The 20,381-nt window shown below is 40.0% G+C and overlaps 1 protein-coding gene across 5 annotated transcripts in view; it reads left to right on the plus strand.

The window, feature by feature from the left end:
• DIAPH2 (diaphanous related formin 2) overlaps positions 1 to 20,381 on the plus strand; it is a 170,678-nt gene that overhangs the window by 18,711 nt on the left and 131,586 nt on the right. For 4 of the 5 annotated variants that reach the window (XR_009933664.1, XM_062503109.1, XM_062503107.1 and 1 more), the window contains 14 exons: positions 219 to 323; positions 3,903 to 3,923; positions 8,046 to 8,185; positions 8,568 to 8,642; positions 8,723 to 8,792; positions 9,718 to 9,854; positions 10,626 to 10,737; positions 13,109 to 13,219; positions 13,983 to 14,101; positions 15,008 to 15,124; positions 15,657 to 15,775; positions 16,074 to 16,138; positions 16,919 to 17,023; positions 18,619 to 19,233. Coding sequence is in view for 4 of the 5 variants with exons in the window: in XM_062503109.1 (XP_062359093.1) it covers positions 219 to 323; positions 3,903 to 3,923; positions 8,046 to 8,185; positions 8,568 to 8,642; positions 8,723 to 8,792; positions 9,718 to 9,854; positions 10,626 to 10,737; positions 13,109 to 13,219; positions 13,983 to 14,101; positions 15,008 to 15,124; positions 15,657 to 15,775; positions 16,074 to 16,138; positions 16,919 to 17,023; positions 18,619 to 19,233 (1,911 nt within the window). In the remaining variant the exon portion in view is untranslated. The remainder of the gene's footprint in view (positions 1 to 218; positions 324 to 3,902; positions 3,924 to 8,045; positions 8,186 to 8,567; positions 8,643 to 8,722; positions 8,793 to 9,717; positions 9,855 to 10,625; positions 10,738 to 13,108; positions 13,220 to 13,982; positions 14,102 to 15,007; positions 15,125 to 15,656; positions 15,776 to 16,073; positions 16,139 to 16,918; positions 17,024 to 18,618; positions 19,234 to 20,381) is intronic. The other variant, XM_062503108.1, reaches the window with a different exon arrangement.

Genomic DNA, 20,381 nt, shown 5'->3' on the forward strand with positions numbered 1-20,381 from the left:
CACAAATGTTAACTACCCTTGATGCAATTTAAATTTTGGCTAGGTCTCAAAAACAGCAAACACTTGAGGTGACAGAATTAAATGAGAAAATCAGATAGGGCAAGATCAAACACACAGAGATAAACTGGGAATGAAAATGAACTGTTTAACAAAAGTAGCTTAAAAAGAGCAAAGACTGATACGAATCCTGAGGTGTGTTCCTGGTTGTTTGTTTGCAGGAGGACATGAACCTGAACGAGGAGCGAAAAGCCCCTCTACGAGACAAAGACCTGAGCACAAAGCGGGAGATGGTTGTGCAGTACATTTCTGCAACTGCCAAATCTGTAAGTACCCCCCTCTGCAGGGCACACCTGAGCAAGGAGCTTAGCTTTGAGTCGTGCTGCTCAAGCTTGAGACTTGATGTTTTTTGTCTGGATTTATCTAAGAGTGGTAGGAAAAAATAAATGTGTACTTAGTAACACACTTCTAAATGCTCGCAGCTGCATCTGAGCAGTTAGTTTGCATTCCCCTTGCTGGGCAATGTAAAAATTGATTGCTTCTTGGAAGCTATCAGGAGTTGCAAATCCAATGAAGTAGAGTCATGGAGGGAACCTGAGCATATTTCTGTGCAATTTATCTTGAGAATTTTTTGGTTCCCAAAGTTTCTGACTTTGTGGTTTCAGTAGTGATGTATGTATTAGACTCCTTTAGTGAAAAGATGGTTTTAAAACCAGTTTCAAATTACGTTTTGAATAGAAAAAATGTTTTGACTTTTCATTGATGTTGATTATTCTCTGGAATTTAATTGACTGATTAACCCTTCATGCAGAATTTTTGAAGTCTGTCGTCTTTGTGGTGCAAGAAGTGCAAGGAAATGACTGGATACCCCAACCTTTTTGGGGAGGAGGAATACAGTTTCCAGTAGTGAAGGGCTGCAGTTTATTTTCTGCAGTTGAACTACTTGTACTAATTAGCTATAAAATACCCCAGCAATGCTTTGTGTGTTAGAAGTTGACTATGGCAAATCTAGAAATAAGGAGAGATTACATTGGTGTCTGCCTAAGGAATCTTTAAGCATGGACTGCAAGCAGTACAGTTGACTTGTCCCTTGTTAACCTTGAAAATCACCTCTGCAGAGTTAAATGTCAAAAATTAAGACGACAGTGACATGCAATTATTATGCAAATGCCTTGCATGAAACATTATAAACTTCAGTGAGGAGAAGCTTGTGTAATAATGGTGATGAAATGGTAATGGAAATGGTGATTTAAGTTCTGAGAGGAGTGTTGTTCCTGCATGAGTTCATCTTAAACAAAATCCATAGTCCTTGAGTATGTGCTGGAAGGAATCCAGTGCTTTAAGCATGGTCTAACTAAATGTACAAATTACTGGAGAATTATTCAAGCTTATGCAGTGAATGTTATGAACTATGAACTAGACTGTCTTTGGGAACTGTTAATTTATGCTTTGTAAGGTTTTTATCTTCACTTGATGATCAGTATTAAATCTGGATTTTTTTTCGTAGTCTGCAAAAATGCTTTATTGAAGCAGTAAAAATTGGAAGTAGAAACAGAAGTATTTGCATTTTTTTCCCAAAGAGTAGTCGAACAATGGTGATGTCTCATGTACACTGTGGTGGAAGTGTAGCTGCCTCAAGCCCCAGAACTGTGCAGCTGAGTAAGGAAAGCATGGCTACCATTGCATGGCTCACTGCTGAAGTTTTCATGTACTGCATTGCTCCCCATGTGTGCTGCAGCATGGGAAGTTTAACAGAACTGGGAATATAATTGTCCACACGTGCTAACAATTTAAAACCAAGTCATCCTAAAAGGTCCTGGTACATGAATGTGCACTTGGTCTTAAGTCAGCACCAGTGTGGATGTTTTACACATTGCCAAGTGTTTTTCCTAGAGGAAAACCAGCTCATATCGAAGTCTGTGTGCTTCAATACGTCCTCCTTGCAATTGAATCACAGCATTTGAATGGAATCTTTCAGAAATATGCATTACCTTTCTGTAGTGTGTAACGCTGGTTTAACTTCTAAATGGCTTGCAACTTGATTTAAAAAAAGAACAAAAAACACAGAGCTTAATTTTAAAATGCTGATTGGGATCTTACAGTGGCGACAAACCTCATTTTCACTTGTAATTTCATCTTCTGTTTACTGCAACTACTATTCTGCTTGATGAATTCAAGCCCTAATCAATCTTTACTGCATTATGAATTGTCAAACTTCCTTTTCTTCAGGATTGTCTTCCATGAAAATGCTGGTTGCATTCAAAATGATCTGTCTTTAAATTTTCTACCTTTTTCTTTTGTCACAGATAATTATCTGTCTTCCTTTTTTTACACTGAAAATACTTGGACCTTCTGCTTAGAGCTCACAAAACACATTTAACACTTGATGTACTTTTCTTGCAGTTCATTTCATGTTTGTTTGAATTAGGCTTTTGAGCTCCCTCCCTTCATGTGAAAATACCACTCTCATTTGCTGTTGTCCTAACCAAATTATTTTAAATTTGGTGCTTCGTTTTCTCTGCCTGTGTGCTGTCTGCAGCATGTTGACCATGCTTTTCTGAAAAAACTCATCTTCAGACATCTGAGAAAGGAACTTTGGGTTTCACTGGGTGAGGAAAGTTTTCCTTGGGGCTGGAGGACTTGTAGAAGCTGATGAGCTGGATGCTTTCATGGGAAGTGATTTTCTGTGCTGCTTATTCCTTCTCTCAGTTGAAGAGAAAGATTGTTGACCATGAAATTGTGCTTGAGAACTGGTGAAGGGTTGGAATTCTGTTACAGAGCTGAACCTGGTGACATTTTGTGCTGTACTGAATAGTTGAACATTGGTGAGAGGAGAAGATGAATTAGGAGAAGAGATTGTCTGGTGATGGCAATCCCTTCTTGTGCTTCTAGAGGAAACTTCTTCAGGAAGAGAAGTGTTGATTGTGAAGGACTTGCAGGGACCTTTGTTTCCAAAAGAGTTCCTAAAGGAATAACAGAAGAGATAAGAGTAGAAATTGAAGCAGGTAGAGGCTGAACAGATAGAGATTCAGATGACAGAACCAAGGCAGCTGGTGGCCAGCTAAAAGTGGATGTTCAGTGAACTGGCTGCTGTCAGGTTCAGCAGGTGAGCGGCGTGGGAGAGGCTGCACTCTTGCAGCAGATGTGTGTTGACCTGGTGTTCCCAGGAATGGGGGCGTTAGAGCAGGGTGACAGAACAGGGCACAGATGTGCTGCCTGCCTGCAGCTTTCTCTGGGGAAAGTCAACTTTTTGCTCATGAATATAGAGAGATACTGTTCCATGGTAAAGAGAAGATGGCATTCTGAAAATCACTGTTTAATTATCCATGTAATTAAAAGCATCCATACCGAGCAGTTGAATAAAAATGTCATGTGAGATTTCCTCAAGTGCAAGTTGGAGTTATGACTGTAGGCTATGTTTTTGATTACGAAAGCTTAATTAAATTCAGTGGTGACGTCATCTAAACAGATCAAAAGCTCCATAATAAAAGCAGTTGTTATACATACAAGGAAGTCAGTGTGCCATTAGTGTGTTCTCAGTGTCATATATAAAGTATCTGACCTGATAATTTTAAAAAATGGCATATTTAATCTTTCAAGATGTAGCTGTCAAGACAGGTGTTTAGTTATTTGTTGGTGAATGTATCAAATACTGGTGATTCATCAGCAGAACATAAGAACTTGAAAATGTTGCTCCTGCCATAGAGCTGCTGTTTGCCTGTTGAGAAGCTCTAACCCCTAAACAGGTTGACCAAGTAATAAAAGAATGTAACTACTACTAATGATTAAACACTGAAAAAATGTGTGTGCAACTACATCCTACTAAGTACTGTGCTGTTTATTTATGTATTATTATTATTATCTTTTTTACACAATAACCTCTCTTGGCTGGCCACTGCATGCAGATAGTCGGAAGTAAAGTTCCGGTGAGTACGAACATGAGAGTTTTGTTTTCTCTTATGAACTTCCCTTTTTAGAGATTAGGCTGGAATATTTTGGACTTTTATCTGGGTTTTAAAAGTTCAGTGGATGCAACTGAATCTTTGTTTTAACAGAATAATTGTCAACCGCCTCAATCATGTTTTATCCAACCAGGGTGAGATCATTGCTTACGCTTTTTACTTCAAGTTTTCAGGAGTCTGTTTCCAAATAGTTCAAACTCACTCAGCTCATCTCTTCGTTGTGAGCAACAAATATAGTTTAAGCTTGTCTTATTGAAGGCAGGCACTTGAAATTTTAAATTGAGAATATTTGGCTTAGTTCATTCTATTTAGATGTGGATTTTTATGTCCTAATTGTTGTTTTTCATAGTTTGTCTTGGAAATGCCAGCTTCAGCAGATCAATGTGAGAATGAGATTTAGTTAGAGGATTCAGGAGGTCAATAAATTTGATGAGATCTCTGAGAGCATAACTTCTCTCTTATTAAGGACTCATCTACATTTTATGTTGTCTTCATTGAATTCTAATATTATAAACAAATATTTGAGATTTAATTTGTTGATGTGAGTTCAGCAAGTTTTTGTATCCTGGGACAAAAGGATTTTTTGTGGGAATAATTACATATGGATTTAAAATAGTTGTTAAAAGCAAAGATGTTCTTTTAAATTATGGATAGACTTTATTTTTGATTGCAGCCAAAACAGGCTTTTCAGGTACAGCAAGTCTTTCTACTTAGGTCATATTCAGTAATTAAGTCATGTAGTAAAAATAATACAAAACAATCTATGACTTAAAACTGTCTAATCATTGCCTCAGATGTAGTTAGGTTTCTATCCTACACTATTCTTGTATTTTTCTCTTGGCTTTGTTTTATTGAGAGTGGCCTTTAAAGAGACTTTTATGTTCACCAGTATCTTTTTAGTTCTGTACACATTATTGGTTCTTCCCCTGATTGAGGAAAATACCTTCATTATGCTTATATATTTGAAGGGGATAGATTATGAATTTTCCAGTTCAGTGTGTTAAAACCAGTTTCAAATAATCCCTGCTGCTGTGTAATTTCCTTATAGTGTGAATCAGCCTGAGCAGCTGCTTTGTGAAGAGGTTATTTTAGAAAGGAAGCTGATATTCCCACAATGGGTAGGGGAGAAATTCTAAGATGTTTTCTTCCCCATGCCTCGGAGTTCAGGGTGTGATAGAGAGCAAGAACTGCTCTGCATTAAAAGCATGTTTTTGTGCAAATAACTTGCTAAATCCTAAAATGCAAGGTGCTGTGCCTGGAGTCTGGCTTCTGCATATTATTGCTTCATGAGAGCTTGCACCTCCATGTGCTTCTCCCAGGATTCCTCCTTTAGGAACTGTTTCCTTCTGCCAGCACGTGGGGCTATTTCCTTGGAGATTCACAGATTCACGCTGATCAGGGAGCAGAGGAGTTTTGGGATATTCCTTGTGCTGCTGTTGGGCTGTAGAGATTGCAGAGAAGAGGTTCCCTGTTCATGGGAACTTGGGAACTTGAACTGATATGAATTTTCTGTGGGATCCTCAGCATTGGGTCTGCTGTGGGGTGCAGCCTCATTTGGGTTGGCATTAATGAATCATTCTCTGCCTTAATTGTAACTCTGTGAAGGTGCCCAGTCATGAAGTATTTTCATTCTTAAGCATTGGTTTAATCTCTGAACATTCTGATGTGGAACCCAGTCCTCTTCAGTTTCTTTCTACTTGACTTTTGCTTTCATCTTGACTAGGTGTTCTCCAGAAAACATTTTTCATTGAGACCTTACACCTTCAAGTAAATGAGCAATTTTTTACAAAAAAAAAATAAAAATCTGATCCATCTAAAGACATAACAATACTTAAAAATAGTATTCCAATCAAACTCTCTTTGAGGGAAATAAAAGAAGTAGCAGCTGGTTCAGCAGTGGAGTTAGCATGGCTGGAGGTAAGCGTGGATTGAGACTGAGACACAGATTGCAGGGAATAACAGAAAGCAATCCTGGTAGGATGAAAATTGTCTGAAATATTTCAAGGATGGATTTTTATGAGCTGTCTTCAATGACCATCCATTGTGAAGAGGGTGGAAAATAAGGAAGAGGAGTTGGTTCCTTATTGCTGTGCAGTTCTTGCTGTGCTTTCTTCAAGATTCAGTGAAGAAATGTGCCTGTCCTGCGAGCCATGGCAAGGAGTCTTAGCAGAGCACGCTGCCAGCTCTTTGAGCTACTGACCTGTTTTTGAGGGAGTCATGGGTCTTCTGAAAACAAGGGTCTAGGCAGAGCAGAGGTGCTTCACTAATGGCTTGGATGGCACAGAAGGAGGAGGCAGCAAGATCCCGCCTTGGTTTAAATATGGAACAAAGAATAGCAAAGACTTCAGGTTGGCCCAGTCTGAACTGGAGTGTCCTTTGGAGCTTGCAGCAGACTGCAGTGGGAGGACAAACTCATCCCTTGGGAAAATCCACTGTCTTGCATTCTAGAGTGCTTTTCAGGGTCTAATTGACAGGCAATGGCATTGATTGAAGTTGCCATTGTCTCATCTCTGTGCCTTTTGTGGCTCTCAGCAGCATTTCTGTTCTCTTGCCACTTGGGAATGGCTGAAAAGACAAAATTTGTGCCCAATTAGATCTGTATTGTGTAGATGATGTGTATTAGTTACGCACAAAATCTTCTCTGATTCCCATCTGTCCAAGGGGTGGGATAAAGCTGTTCCTTTTTCCTAGTTCTTTACCTTATGGTCCTTCAGAGTGATGATTTTTTCTGAGTTTTGATTATTTTTGATATATTAACCTGATTTACAATCAGCTCCTACTCTTGCAAAGACAAACCCCACCCAATTATCCCTTTTTCTTCTGGTGGAAGAGCATCTCTTTGTTCAGGATGTTGGTGGTGACTGATTCTAGTCCCTTTGTATCCTCCCTCATCTTTGCCTGGCTCCTTGGGTGTGTACCTGGCCTGTGATGCCCAGCTGAAGGCGCTTTGCACGAGGAACAGACTCAAAGCTGACACAGTGCAGAGGACCCTGTTGTCTCACTGCAGTCACAGTCTGGCCTGGTTTTGTTCTGAATCTGAACGTGTATTGTGAGCTCCCTTCTGTTTTGTGCCTTGAATCTGGCTAGGTGAAAGTCATTCACTTAAATTTAGCCAAGTCGTTTTGTCATCAGCCATACTTAGTGCATTTTTGGAAACTCAATGGTAAGAATTTGAAGAGAGCATACCAGAAACTTCATAAGAAGTGGAGCTTTGTAAAGATTGTAAACTTGTAAAAAACTGAAAAAGAGAGACAATTTGAATATTTGTAGTGGAAGTGATGCAATTAAAAGCAAATGCATATAAATCCTCTTCTAGGACAGGCACTTGATGTTGCCTTAACACTCATGACATCTTAATCAGGTTCTCTTCAACAGACCCTTCAGAGCTAAGGAGCTTTAAGAGCTGCAAATGCATCAAAACCACTCTTCTGAGATAAGCCTACTGCAGCTTGTCAGAGCTGTACAAAAGATTAGTTGCACCTTTTGGAAAAATGTTTTGTCTTGTTCATGGGGTTGAACACTCTAGCTCTAAAAACTGATATTCAGGTATTTTAATAGTGAAATATTGTGTGAGTAGTTATTCTTCTGTAGTGGCACTTCAGCAGGAGAGAATTCTTTGTCAAATCTCCTGTATGATTTTTTGCTGCAAACAAGATCTTCCAGAGATCTCTGTTAGGTACCAAACATGGACTGTGGTACAGCAAAAAATTGGCTCATGAATGTGCATGAATTGGGCTTTTTCTGTGTGGCTCTTTATGATTGTTTTCAATACAGTGTTGTGAAGTAGATGTTTAATACACTCTCATTAAATATGTTAATACAGCTGAATGATGGAATTAGTTTGTATGTTCAATTGGTACTACATGCACTTTTACTCAAAGAAGTGGAAAAGATTCCAGAAAGCATAGCTGTCCTTGTCATGTAAAACCAAAAGTATTAAACAGGGATGACAAATCCAAGTCAAGTCAGATGGTCTTCAGTACTTGTATGGTGATGTGAAAATTCACATGGAAACATTAGTCTTCTGTTTTACCATTTAAACACTGGTCACTAAAACACTCAGCAGCATTCTGCCTTCTGTGATAGGGTGGACTGAAAAACAGCAAGCACGAATGTACCCTGTCCTCACAAGAATACATCCATGAACTGAGATCTGGAATTTCAGATGAAAAACTTCTTAATTGCCTGGAGTCTTTGAGAGTGTCTCTAACCAGCAACCCAGTCAGGTAAGCAGAGCAATTTCTGCAGTAGTTTTCATCATGCTGTTTTTGCTAAGCAGGAGAGTTGTGGGCTTTGGGGTTTTTCTGAAACCAGAGTAATTATGCTAATGCTTGTTGACAGGAGAGCAGTGTTCTCAGCATCCTGGGTAAGGACAAGTGAAATGTTTGCAGCTGTCTGCAATATCTCCTCACCTTTCTCTGTGGCTTTCAGCAGTTTGTACTTTTTGGAACTGTTTGACTTTGTGGCTGATCAGGTCTTTTGGGAAGTGAGACCAATAGTGGAGCCTATGAAGGGATGCACAAGCAGTAATGGAGAAACAGCTTTGCAAGTTTTGCATTTGATTAATAAATAATTAAATGTCTTTTTCTTCGGGGGGGTTCTTTTCAGCTGGGTTAACAATTTTGGACATGAAGGTCTTGGACTTCTGTTGGATGCATTGGAAAAGCTTCTGGACAAGAAACAGTAAGGACTGGATCATTTGAAGGGAGGGATGGGGAGGTTGTGAAGATTTTCCTGATGTGATTTTCCTCGTTCCTTTCAAGGCAGGAAAGTATTGATAAGAAGAATCAACATAAACTTATCCAGTGCCTCAAAGCATTTATGAACAATAAAGTAAGTATTGTTTTAAATTCACATACTTCTAACATGACTGGGCTTTGTTGAGTTCAAGATGCATATAACTTGTTAAATATTGGAGAGGGAAGGAATGTTTGTATATCCAGTGTTTAACTCTTTGGAAATGCAGGTCTTAAACTTAGTTTAACTTCTCTTGAGGGTCTTCGTGCACCTTTCTGCATTTTTTTCTTAATTTTGTTAAACAGAGTTGATCTTTGGAAGTAAAATATTTGATAAAGAGAGAATGATAGTATAAATTTAAGGTGAATTTGGAAATTAAGTACTTGGAAATTGAAAAAATAATAGCTTTCCAAGTTCAGATTTCAATACATAATTGTTAATATAATGTACTTTTCACCTGATTTAAATTGACTAGCATTTGATATCTTTTTAGCTGCAGTTTTTAAGTTGGTAGGTCATGGGTAAAAGATTAGGTTAAGTTGTATCTAATTTGTTTCTAACACTGGTCACTCAGGTTTACAGAGTATGAGTACCTTCTAGAAGCTGATTTACAAATAAAAATGCATAAAAGTTACTTTAACTCTGTTTAGAAAAATCTCACAGAAGAGCTTGTCTAATGAAGTGGGAGAAGTGCAGATTTTTCATACTGCTGAGATGTTTCAGCATATAAATAGAAGATAAAACCTGGTTTGTCTTTTGGTGGGTACTGATTTTACAAGGTCCTGGTGCCCTCCTGAGGAGCTGACTCTCTCTGTCAGAAGAAAGCCTCAATTGTAAGATGGGGAGGGACATTGACCTGTGCCCCAAAATGATGGCCAGGGGTTTTGGTGGAGTCCTGGTAGAGTGGTGCCAAAGCCCCTCTGGGAGGGAGGGGCTGGGAGGATCCCTCAGGATCTGAGGCTGGTGATGAGTAGCCAAGGCAAGCACAGCCTTTTCACCATGAGCTTTTTGTTTCTCCCAGTACGGTTTGCAAAGGATTCTAGGAGATGAAAGAAGTCTCTTGCTGCTGTCAAGAGCAATTGATCCAAAGCAACCACACATGATGACTGAGACAGTGAAGATACTTTCTGCCCTCTGCATTATTGGAGAGGAAAACATGTGAGTGAGATACTGAAGCTTTTCTTTTTGTGCACATGAGGTGTTAATTTGGACCCAGGTGAGAAAAGCTGTCAGTGAAACAAATGTAACCTATTAAGTCTTTAATAATGTGGTTTGAAATTAAAGAGACTTTGCCTGTTGTGTTGCCTTAATTCAGTATTAAATCAGCTAAGCAAATGAGCAGAGACCTGCACACTGTGGCTGAAGTGGAAGGTCTGAAATCATCTCTTTACCACAGGAGCAAGAAGTTTACATTTACAGCTGGGCTTTGGAACAGTTCAACTTAGAGTTACATAGCATTTGCCTGTGAGATTTTTAAAACAAAGATTATCACTTGGCATATGTTTCCTGTAAATTCACCAATGTGTTTGTTTACTGAAGGTTAGAGTGGGCTAACTTTGTGTCTTCTATGCAATAAATAGATTAAACAGTTTTGATTTCTGAAAGGACAATTTATTAGCATTTCCAGATGTTAAGCATGTCAGCTGTTATCAAGTACACAGTCTTGCAAAGGTAGGGATTTCCCCCCCCTCATTGATTGTTTCTTAGCTGAAATAATAGTATAGACATTTAGTCACCCTTTTTTATTTGACCATTATTCTTGTAGACATTTTTAACACTTTGTTCTTGGATTGTTTTCAACTTTCTGTAGATAAATTCATTTAAACTGTCAGTGCACTGAAGTTGAGTTGTGTGAATAGTGGGCTGAGTATGTTTAAGATGAGCAAGTTGGCTGTGCTGTGCTCTCGTGACACTTTGTCTTTCTCTTAGTCTGGACAAGCTTTTAGGTGCTATTACAACTGCTGCTGAAAGGCACAGCAGGGAGGAGCGTTTCTCTCAGATTGTTGAAGGCCTGGAGAACCACGAGTTCATACAGCTGCAGGTGAGTTTGCCTTGCTGTGGGCTTCAGCTGAAAGGCTGGAACATTGTGCATGATCTGTAATTTACACAGAACATCTTCCAGTGCTGTTAATCCAGTGGGCAGTCACAGAGGAGGACTAAATACCAGCAGCCTACTGGTACTAGATTTTCTGCTTGTTAGTGGTGAGAGGCAAGGAACTCACTTCCTGTCCCAAAAATAGGATTAAGAAATCTTGACCTTGGTAAAGAGAGTAATTAGTAATATTTCTTTGCTTGGATGCCGGGTGTAATGTTCAGGTGATAAATCTCTTCCTAGAGCTGGTACTTGAGGCAGCAATACCTGTGGCCTCTTAAATATTCAGATATATGCTAATTATGGCAGGTGTAGCATGGGGTGTGCCCATTTTTGGCAGAGCTCCTTTTGGGATGAGTGAAGTGCAGCAGGATATTATTGGTACTTCTGTCAACAAGGCCTCTGTGTTGCTTGCTGTGTGTTCAACACGTGCCTTTCAGCAGCCTCTAGTGCTTCTCTGAGGGTAATCTAGTGAGCTTTCAAAAATATCTTTATGAAATAATTAAATAATCTGTGCTATTGGTTTTTACTAAGTCATGATTTAGATTGTGTTCATTGCTGCTGCCTGTGTCCATGGACAGAGGTTTTTATGCTCTGGTGGACACCAGAGTTTTGGTTGGTATTAAGATGAAAGCTCTTTAAATTGGGATTGGTTGGGTTTTCTTGGTACTGCCATTTTTGCATAGAGGCCAAGTGGCAGAATGTTTCCAGTCAAGGATGACTTTGACTTATGACCTTCTCACAATACAGTAGTTATGCACATTACTACTACACTTACAACATACTAGTGCACATACTACTACACTATAACTACTACTTTAGTTTGTGCTAAAATTTATTTTTCAGCCACCTTGGCTGAAAGAGGTGGTAAAATATAGGCTGAGCAGGTATCCTTGGGATGCCTTTTTCCAGGTCTTGGCTCAAATACACATCAGCTGTAGCTGCCTTAATGCTGTGTTTACCATCAGCACCTCTTGTTTCAGAGCAGAGGAGTTAATGATGTCCAGTAAGTTTCTATAAATGACATTCTAATCCTAATAGTGCTATCACTGAAGAATTCATTCTGGAGTTGTCTCCTCCTCCATGACCTTGTTGATTTAAGGCAAACAACAACCAGCACCCACCATTCCTGCCAACCTCCCCCTCCCAAAGCTCACTGAAGGCACAATTGCAAGACTCATTACCTTGTTTCTGACAAAGTCGTTCTTTGCTGGTAATGTATTAGCACAAGCCATTAAGGCAGAGTCTCTGGCAGAAGCAATCTGAGCAGATGGCACCTCTTCTCTCTATTAATTTCAGATTGGACATGTGCTTTGGCTTGTTAAGTCATGTCATAGCAGTAAAATAACAAGAATCATTCAAGCAAGCACGATGATACTGCATTATCTGAAGATGCAGCTCTATCAAGAGAATGCCTTTGAAAGGGTGTTTTAATAGAAATTTGAGACTCCATAAGGTGTTCTATTAAATCTAAATAGGGAATGTAATTAAAACAGGAAGGTGCTTTTTATCTGATTTTTTCCTCTGCAGCTATTGATTTTTTTTTGTCCTACTCTAAAGCTGTTTCTATTTGCAGTTAACATCTTTTGCCAAACTTGGTATTTCCCTTGAGTCCCATTTTAGTCTTGTAATGTGGATCAGCACTTTTGGTGCCGTGCTGTTGTCTACCTGTTTTCAAATAAATCAATTAAAGTGCACAGCTGTTCAATTAAAGCATTAGCCACCACCCTGAGACTTCAGGCATTTTGCAGCAGTGCTCTGCAGGAATGGAAAATACACCTGGTGATGTGGCTAATTGGGGTATGGGTGTTTATTGGGTGGTTCTGATGTGAGGTTTGCTCAGATTTTAGTTATTGTAGAAACAGTTTGTTATCAAACTGGTAAATACTGAGGAGAAAGAGGAGGAGGTACAATGGGCAACTTTAGTTTGGGAATAACTAGTGCATGATTTAGGGCAGGCCCTGGCACAGGGTGCCCAGAGCAGCTGTGGCTGCCCCTGGATCCCTGGCAGTGCCCAAGGCCAGGCTGGACACTGGGACTTGCAGCAGCCTGGTACAGTGGAAGGTGTCCCTGCCCATGGCAGGGGTGGCACTGGACGAGCTTTAGGGTCCCTTCCACCCTAAACCATTCTTCTGTGCTCATTTGTGTGGTTCTATTTTGACATTGCAGAAGCACCCTGGTATGGAAACAGAGCAGTATTTGATGAAATAAACCCAAGTGTTGCATGTGTGCTGCGTAATAAATAATATCTGTCTCTTTGGTTCTAGAATTGAAGCAGTGACTGAAAGCACTGGTTTTCATGCTGTGTTTCTGATCACAGGTAGCATGTATGCAGCTCATCAACGCCCTTGTTACGTCCCCTGAAGACCTTGATTTCAGGATACACTTGAGAAATGAGTTTTTACGTTGTGGCCTGAAGAAAATATTGCCTGTAAGTCATTTGTATCCAGGAGTTGATCACTCCACTGTGAATGTTGAAGATAACCAAACCGTTTAACCAGAACTGCAGATGTGGAGGATTGGGGGTGCAGAAGGTCAGATTATCAATCCAAAATCTGCCTTCAGAGTTGCAAATTCAGGTTCTCATGAGCTGTATAAACCCAGAGTAGTAGTTGAAACAACTCAATATATTAGAAATTTAATGAGGGTAGCCAAATTCTGCATAATGAGCTCAAAGCACATGCAGTGGATGTAAATCTGGCTGTGGAACCAATCTTGGATTAACTTTCTTTGTATCTGCATTTCCTGTTGTTTTCTGTGAAGTCATTTTTTCTTTAATCTGCCTGCTGAGAATACACTGGGACATTGTAAGGAAAAAATCAAATCAGAAATTCCTTCTGAGACTGCATGTCTGAATTCATGCGGCTGCACAGGCAGGAATAGTTCTGACCTGGGGAGAGATTTGGAACTCTGACATGAACAAGCAGGAACTGCTGTGTCCCATTAAGAGAAATTGATTCAACTGCAAGTCTTCTGGTTTGTTCTGTAGACCATACCTGCTCTGTGAGCTGATACTTTGCCTTTAGTTTTTCTCTGTTGAATCATTATAATAAAAAAAGCCCAGGCACTGAGTTAAAACTTGCTTCTGTTCTAAAGATTAATGTCTTCTATTTCATCATGATACAGTCCTTCAAGGGGAGGAATTCTTGCTTTAAAAAGGGAAAAATTAAGATATACTCTACCTTGAACAACAGGCCTTGAAAGATAAGGAAAATGACGAGCTTGATATTCAGCTGAGGGTGTTTGATGAGAACAAAGATGAAGACCACTTTGAACTGTCACATCGTCTCAATGATATCAAAGCTGAAATGGAATATCCTTTAAGGAAGTGCTGTTGGAACGCGTGTCGTTTCAGAACTTTATTAAATGGAAATTACAGTGCTCTATGTGCAGGTTATTTGTCTCAGCTGTGTGTCTTACCAGGGGCTTTGTCAAGCAGATTTCTCTCCAGTTGCTTTTTTTGTTAGAAAATATTTAGATAATTAGTGCTTAAATTTGCATGTCAAATGTAAGTCATTTGGAAATGAATTAATTTTTCATAAATAACATTTATTAAGCTAAACTCTGTCTCATAATACATGAAGAGATAAAATTATACCCATGGAAGATCATAAGTTTGAAGAAAAATGAATTTTGATAATAAAAGGAACAAAGTCTCTCATAGGTTCTGAAGCACTTCAGATGTGTGCCTTTTCTAGCTGTGAAGGAGCAGGAAATGCAGAGTTCCCTGAGTTCAGAATGACTGTTTGCAGGTTTTGGGAGGAAGCAGAGGGAGGTAGAGGCAATCGATGGGAGGACTATAAAATCCCCTGTTATAATGTTGTTTTGCAGAACAGGTAATTACAAGTAAAGGTCATCTTTAGGAAATAAAATGAGAAATGATTGACTAGTGTGTGTTTGCCAATAGCCTGGCTGAGCTCAGAGTGGAAACAAAGCTTTGTGTGAAATATTTTTACAGGATTCTACAACATTAAGCCTGTACTATGATTATTTTGACTGATAATGTAACATATCCTAATTGGTAATCAGGGCACAGAAATTTTGTGCACAATCTTGGTGGAAAAATAATATTTACTGCTAAGGATAGGAGTTCAAAGTGTGGAGGGGTTTGACTTGCCCAACGTGGGATGGCTGTTCTGTGCTGCAGTGGGGTTTTTTGGTCTTTTGTTTTAAGTTGTTGGTTTTTTAAGTACTTGTGTTTTCTTAACAATGTTTGCACTGATGTGAGCGAAGTATTTCATCTGCTGTATAATATGGTGAAGGATACTTCTTCTGAAAATTACTTCTTGTCAATTCTCCAACATTTCCTTCTGATCAGGAACGATTACTATATCCGGTGAGTGCCAGCTGCCAGGCTGGATTTTTTGCAGGGACTAGGAGCAAGAATAGAAATTAAGACCCTGGTAAACTGAGCAGCTCATGCCTTAAAAGTCACTCTGAGACCAGTGATAGTATTTTGCTCTGTGATAGTATTAAAAAGATCTTGTTTAATAGAATAGTGTTTATTTCCAAGACTTGAAGCTTAGTGTAACACCCTCATCCCAAAATCCTCAACTTGTTGGGCACTTTATTCAAGTTTGATACCTTCATTGCATCAAAGAACATGAAAGTTGTATAGGTGATAATTGAAAATACTCCCACGTGCCTTGGATCTGGTCTTTTCAGTGTCAGCTTCTCTTATGTGCAGCACAGTGTCTTAGCAAGGTCAAGGCACCATATCCAAAATACGTACAAATAAGAGTTGGAACTTGCTGCTTCTTCTGGCAGTGGTAGAATTCAGATATTAGGAGTTAGTTATTGCCACCCCTCCCCAGTTGTATAAAGGCTTCTTCATGCTCTAATTGTCTTGTAAATGTTTCCTGTTTTAGACCTCAATATTACAAGATCATAGAAGAATGTGTGTCACAGATAGTGCTGCACTGCAGTGGCATGGACCCAGATTTTAAATACAGAGGAAGGATGGACATTAATTTCACACATCTTGTTGGTTTGTACTCTTTAAGCAGTTTTACCTTGTTCTTTGTGTTCTTCAGTCTAGAACTGTCTTCAGTCAGTGTAAGCACTGACTGTGAATTTTTTCAGTGTTCTGGAAATGTGTGTAAGCTACAGGTGTACTTGTGGAGTACCAGACCAAATGCTGTAGCCTTTAATGAAATGAGACAGGAATGAAAAATAAAAGTGCCTGTTGCTTTTTGTGTCGTGGGCTCACAGGATAATTATGATTGGAAGCGCCTCAGAGCTGTGATATCTTTGACTTTGTGTGTGGTATTTTATTTAAATTCTAGATGCTTGTGTGGACAAAGCTAAAGTAGAAGAGAGTGAAAAGAAAGCAGCAGAATTTTCCAAAAAGGTAAGTCCTACTCATGGTTCTCTTTAAGTTGTGCAACGGAATCCTGAGAGGAGCACAGTCAGCTTGTTTCCCAGCTACACCTGAGAAATAGTGCCTCTCACAGGGAGGATGTGCTTTCATATTTGGAGCTCTGTGGTTGTGTGTGGGAAAGGCTCAGATGCAGCTGAGTCTGAAATCAAAGGCAGCTGAGTAGCATTAACTGTGCACCTCTTCAGTTGTGTTCCTCTGCTCTAGATAACTGATGGGGAAATATCCACTTGTTGCTCTTCTGTCCTGAAATAGTCATCATTAAATAACTTAGGGATAAGCTTTAAAAAATGAATGAATGAATGTGCTGTATTAACTGCAGAAGTACTGGAGTTCCTGTATTATGGAGGTGTGTATTGAAATAATTCAAAATTTTCATTTTTTTGCTGGTTTGATCTAAGGCATTTTCAGGCCAAAGGGCAAGACATGTGCTTGAACATGATTGCAGATTTAATTTTAAATGAATTTAAGCTTGCTGCAGTAGATGTGTATTGGAGTTTGGTTTGAGAAGTCTGCAGTGTTCTCTTGGAGGAAAGAACCTGTAGTAGCTGGGTCTGGGTGGTTCTCTGTCATTGACTTATTGATGGAAGAGATTGTGGTACTAAAAGTGAACATGTCAGGAAAAGGCTGCTAAAAGAGTTAAAAGTGCATCAATTGCTCCAGCTCTGGTATTGTTCAAAGAATTCCTGCCAATATAGGTTCTGGTGGGGCCATAACTGGACAAACTCTCCTGTACTGGTTAAATCCTTACAGTTTGATGAAGAGTTCACAGCTCGACAAGAGGCACAAGCAGAGCTGCAGAAACGAGAAGAGAAAATCAAAGAACTTGAAACAGAAGTCAAACAGCTCCGGACCCAGGTAATAAAACTGTATAACTTAAAGCTCTACAGCTGAGTTGATTTTTTTTTTTCTTTTGTTTTGTTCTTGAGGAGGAGGAGGAGTTGAAAAGAAATTGCCCCTGGGGTAACTTGTCTCTCTGGAGTTTGCAGAGTCTGCTCTAGGTGTATTGATTTGTTTTGCAGCCAGTGTAAGTTACTAAGGATAGTTAACAGAGGTAACATTTATCAAACAGTAGTATATTCAACCTGTCACAGGTACCTGCTTTATTGAGAAAAATTGTTCCTTACGCTATAAAATTCTTGTATCCAGCCTGATTTTTTTATCCCTGCAGGTATTTGTTTATGCTTTTGCATTTCTGCTTCTGTATGTTTTGCAAGTGTTTATTTTTAAAGGCTTTTGGTTTTGTATGTGTTTTTTTACTCTTACACTTTGTGTAAGCCTTTTCCTTTTTTTTTTTTTTTTTTTTTGACACCGGCTTTGGGTTTTAGGAGCTAACAGATACTATGATTTAGTCTGGCTTATTTTGTACTCCTTCAATGCTAGGCAAGGTCTGCCTGTTGCATTTTTGACTTTATTTTTGCTGTTACAATGCCTGGGATGTCACTTCCTATTTGGATGCCTAAGGTGGAGGCACAGACACTCCTGTTCTTCCTTCTTGCTGATCTTCATGTTTGTTACACATTGCTAGGAGCCAGTGTTGCACTGGAATTTGACAGTCTGTTTTAATGAGTTCTCTAGCAATTGTTGCACTATAACTTGTGGGCCAAAGAAACATATGCCTTGTGCAAAGGAAAAAATGTACTTTTAGTCTAATTAATTGTTAGTCCTGTTTTATTGGTTCGATCACAGTTCAGATTATCTGGATGTGACAGGGCATTCACAGTAATGCTGACCACTGGTTAATTAACCATGTAATTCTGGTGTCTGTTCCCTTTTCTGGTGTTGTGCTCCCCACAGAATATGATGACACTTATTTTTGGCTGCACTCACCCCTCTGGTGGTTTGACATGGTGTTGTTTCTCTTCCTTAGTAGTTAGTAAGAACTTACTAGAATGGATGTTGTGATTGCTCTTTCTTCCTCTCACCAAAGTGCCCTCAGACAGATTTAAGACAGGTTATTGCACACCCTTCACCTTTCTGGGTGTCAGAATAGTTATGAACAGCTGTGCTCCTGTGACCTCTTGCACTGCATGAGCTGCTCCCCTGATTGCTGGGGAAAATTTTCCAGCAGCAGATGAGTGGTGTTAAAATTCAGCATGGTTATTCTCATCTCTGATGCCCCAGTTTGCTGGGGTATCCTAAGTAGGATAAATGTTTTGTGCATCGGTAAGAAATAAAATGCTGTTCTGTTCACTTAAATGCTACTGCTACTATTAAATTTTCTTTAAAATTGAAACAATTTGTTTTTATAAAAATGCTAGGTTATTCAGTTTACTTGGCAGCTTTATGGAATGTGGTATAATCTATTGTTATTGTTTCTCATTTAAATAGGAGAACAATTGCATTTCTCACTTTCTTGAGGTGCAGTTGGCTAAAATTCATCCTGGTTGATTCAGCTTCGTCTCAAACTGCCTTCCGTCACTGATGAAAATAATTCCTCTTTTATGTTTCAGGGTCCGGCCCTTACAGAAGTCCCAGCAGTACCTCCAGCCCTCCCAAGTGAGAACATCCCGCCATCTCCAGCGCCTTCAGTCCCTGGTGGAGCCATTCTTCCTCCTCCTCCTCCTCCTCCTCCTCCTCCCCTGCCTGGTTCAGGAACAATTCCTGCACCACCTCCCCTGCCTGGTGCAATAATTCCTGCACCACCTCCCTTACCTGATGGAACAATTCCTGCACCACCTCCCCTGCCAATTGTAGGAGGGATTCCTCCCCCCCCTCCACTCCCTGGTTCATCAGTTCCTCCACCAGCGCCTCCTCTGCCTGGTGCAGCCATCCCACCTCCCCCTCCTCTGCCCGGTGTGCCCCCACCACCTCCTCTGCCTGGGGGACCAGGGCTTCCTCCTCCTCCTCCCCCTCTGCCTGGGGGACCAGGGCTTCCTCCTCCTCCTCCCCCTCTGCCTGGGGGAGCAGTCCCTCCACCGCCACCTTTGGGGGGACCCCCAATGCCTCCCCCTCTGGGGGGGGTTCCCTTTGCTCCCTTCCCAGTGATCCCAGCATTGCCTCATGGCATGAAGGAGAAGAAGAAGTATAAGCTGGAGGTCTCAATGAAGAGAATCAACTGGTCCAAGGTATGACAGGAGGTGTGGGGATGATGTTCTTTCCCCTCCTTCACTTCACAGATGTGCTTGCTACCATGATGGATTTTTAATTGAAATTGATCTTGGCAGACCTCGTTGTTGTACAGATATCCCAGGAAGCCAACTTACTTCCAATGCATTTGATCAGGTGCTGTGGACATGAAGTGCAGCTTTGCATCAAGCTGTATATAAATAAATATTTATCTCCAAACTGGTTTAAAGCAGCTTTCACACATACCTAGCAAAACAAACCAATTTAAGCTTTTTAAATTCATTATGTTTATTGTAGCTGTGAGTTCATATATTGGTGATATCAGGCCCTAATGTGACTTGATTACTTATCCCAGATATATATTGGTTGTTCTCAATTAGTGATGTGCTGGAGCAGGGCTGTGGCCACTGGGAGGAGCCATGGGACTGCTCAAGGGAGAGGTGATTGAGCTTCCATGAGCTTCCAGTGTCTTAACATGGTTGTATTTAATCACATTTCATTTTTGAAATCATCTTAAGATACAAACATTACTTGAGTAGTAAAGTGCAAGCACAATCTGATTTACAAGTGAGGCCTTAAAGCAGTTCCCAGTTATTACTTGCCTCTCAGTATCCAGTCCCTCTCTAGCAGAAGTTATCCCACATCCAGGTGTGTGCTGGGGTGTGTTGTTTAAAAACCCCTTTCTGGTCAGTGTAGCCACTGCTGCTCCCGTATAAGGAAAATAAATGTGGGCGTATTAGATAATTGCATCTGTTATCAAGATTAAATCATTGAATTTCAAAGTTGTGGTTGGCGGTTTTTGATGGTATAAAATATGACAGATATGTGGATGTTTGGTGTAGGAAAAAGTATCAAATTCACCAAATGATCAAGGCAAATGAAAGGATTTGTACATATTCCAGGTGTGGTTCCTCTAAATTCTGAGTGGTCAAAAAAGCTCTGTCTTTGAGGCAGCAAAAGAGTAGAATAATCCCACCAATGTTGGAGGAGGAATCTAGAAGGTTGAGAGAGAGCCTGTGTGGAAATGCGAGGCATGCCAATGTATAGTTTCTTTTGGCAGAAGAATTAATGCTTCAATGATTTCAAAGGATTTCAAAATATTTGGGGATCCACTAAAACAATCTGAAAGTGTATCTTGCATGGTAGT

The sequence above is a fragment of the Cinclus cinclus genome, chromosome 15 (genome assembly GCF_963662255.1).
Source record: "Cinclus cinclus chromosome 15, bCinCin1.1, whole genome shotgun sequence".
Classification (NCBI taxonomy): domain Eukaryota; kingdom Metazoa; phylum Chordata; class Aves; order Passeriformes; family Cinclidae; genus Cinclus; species Cinclus cinclus.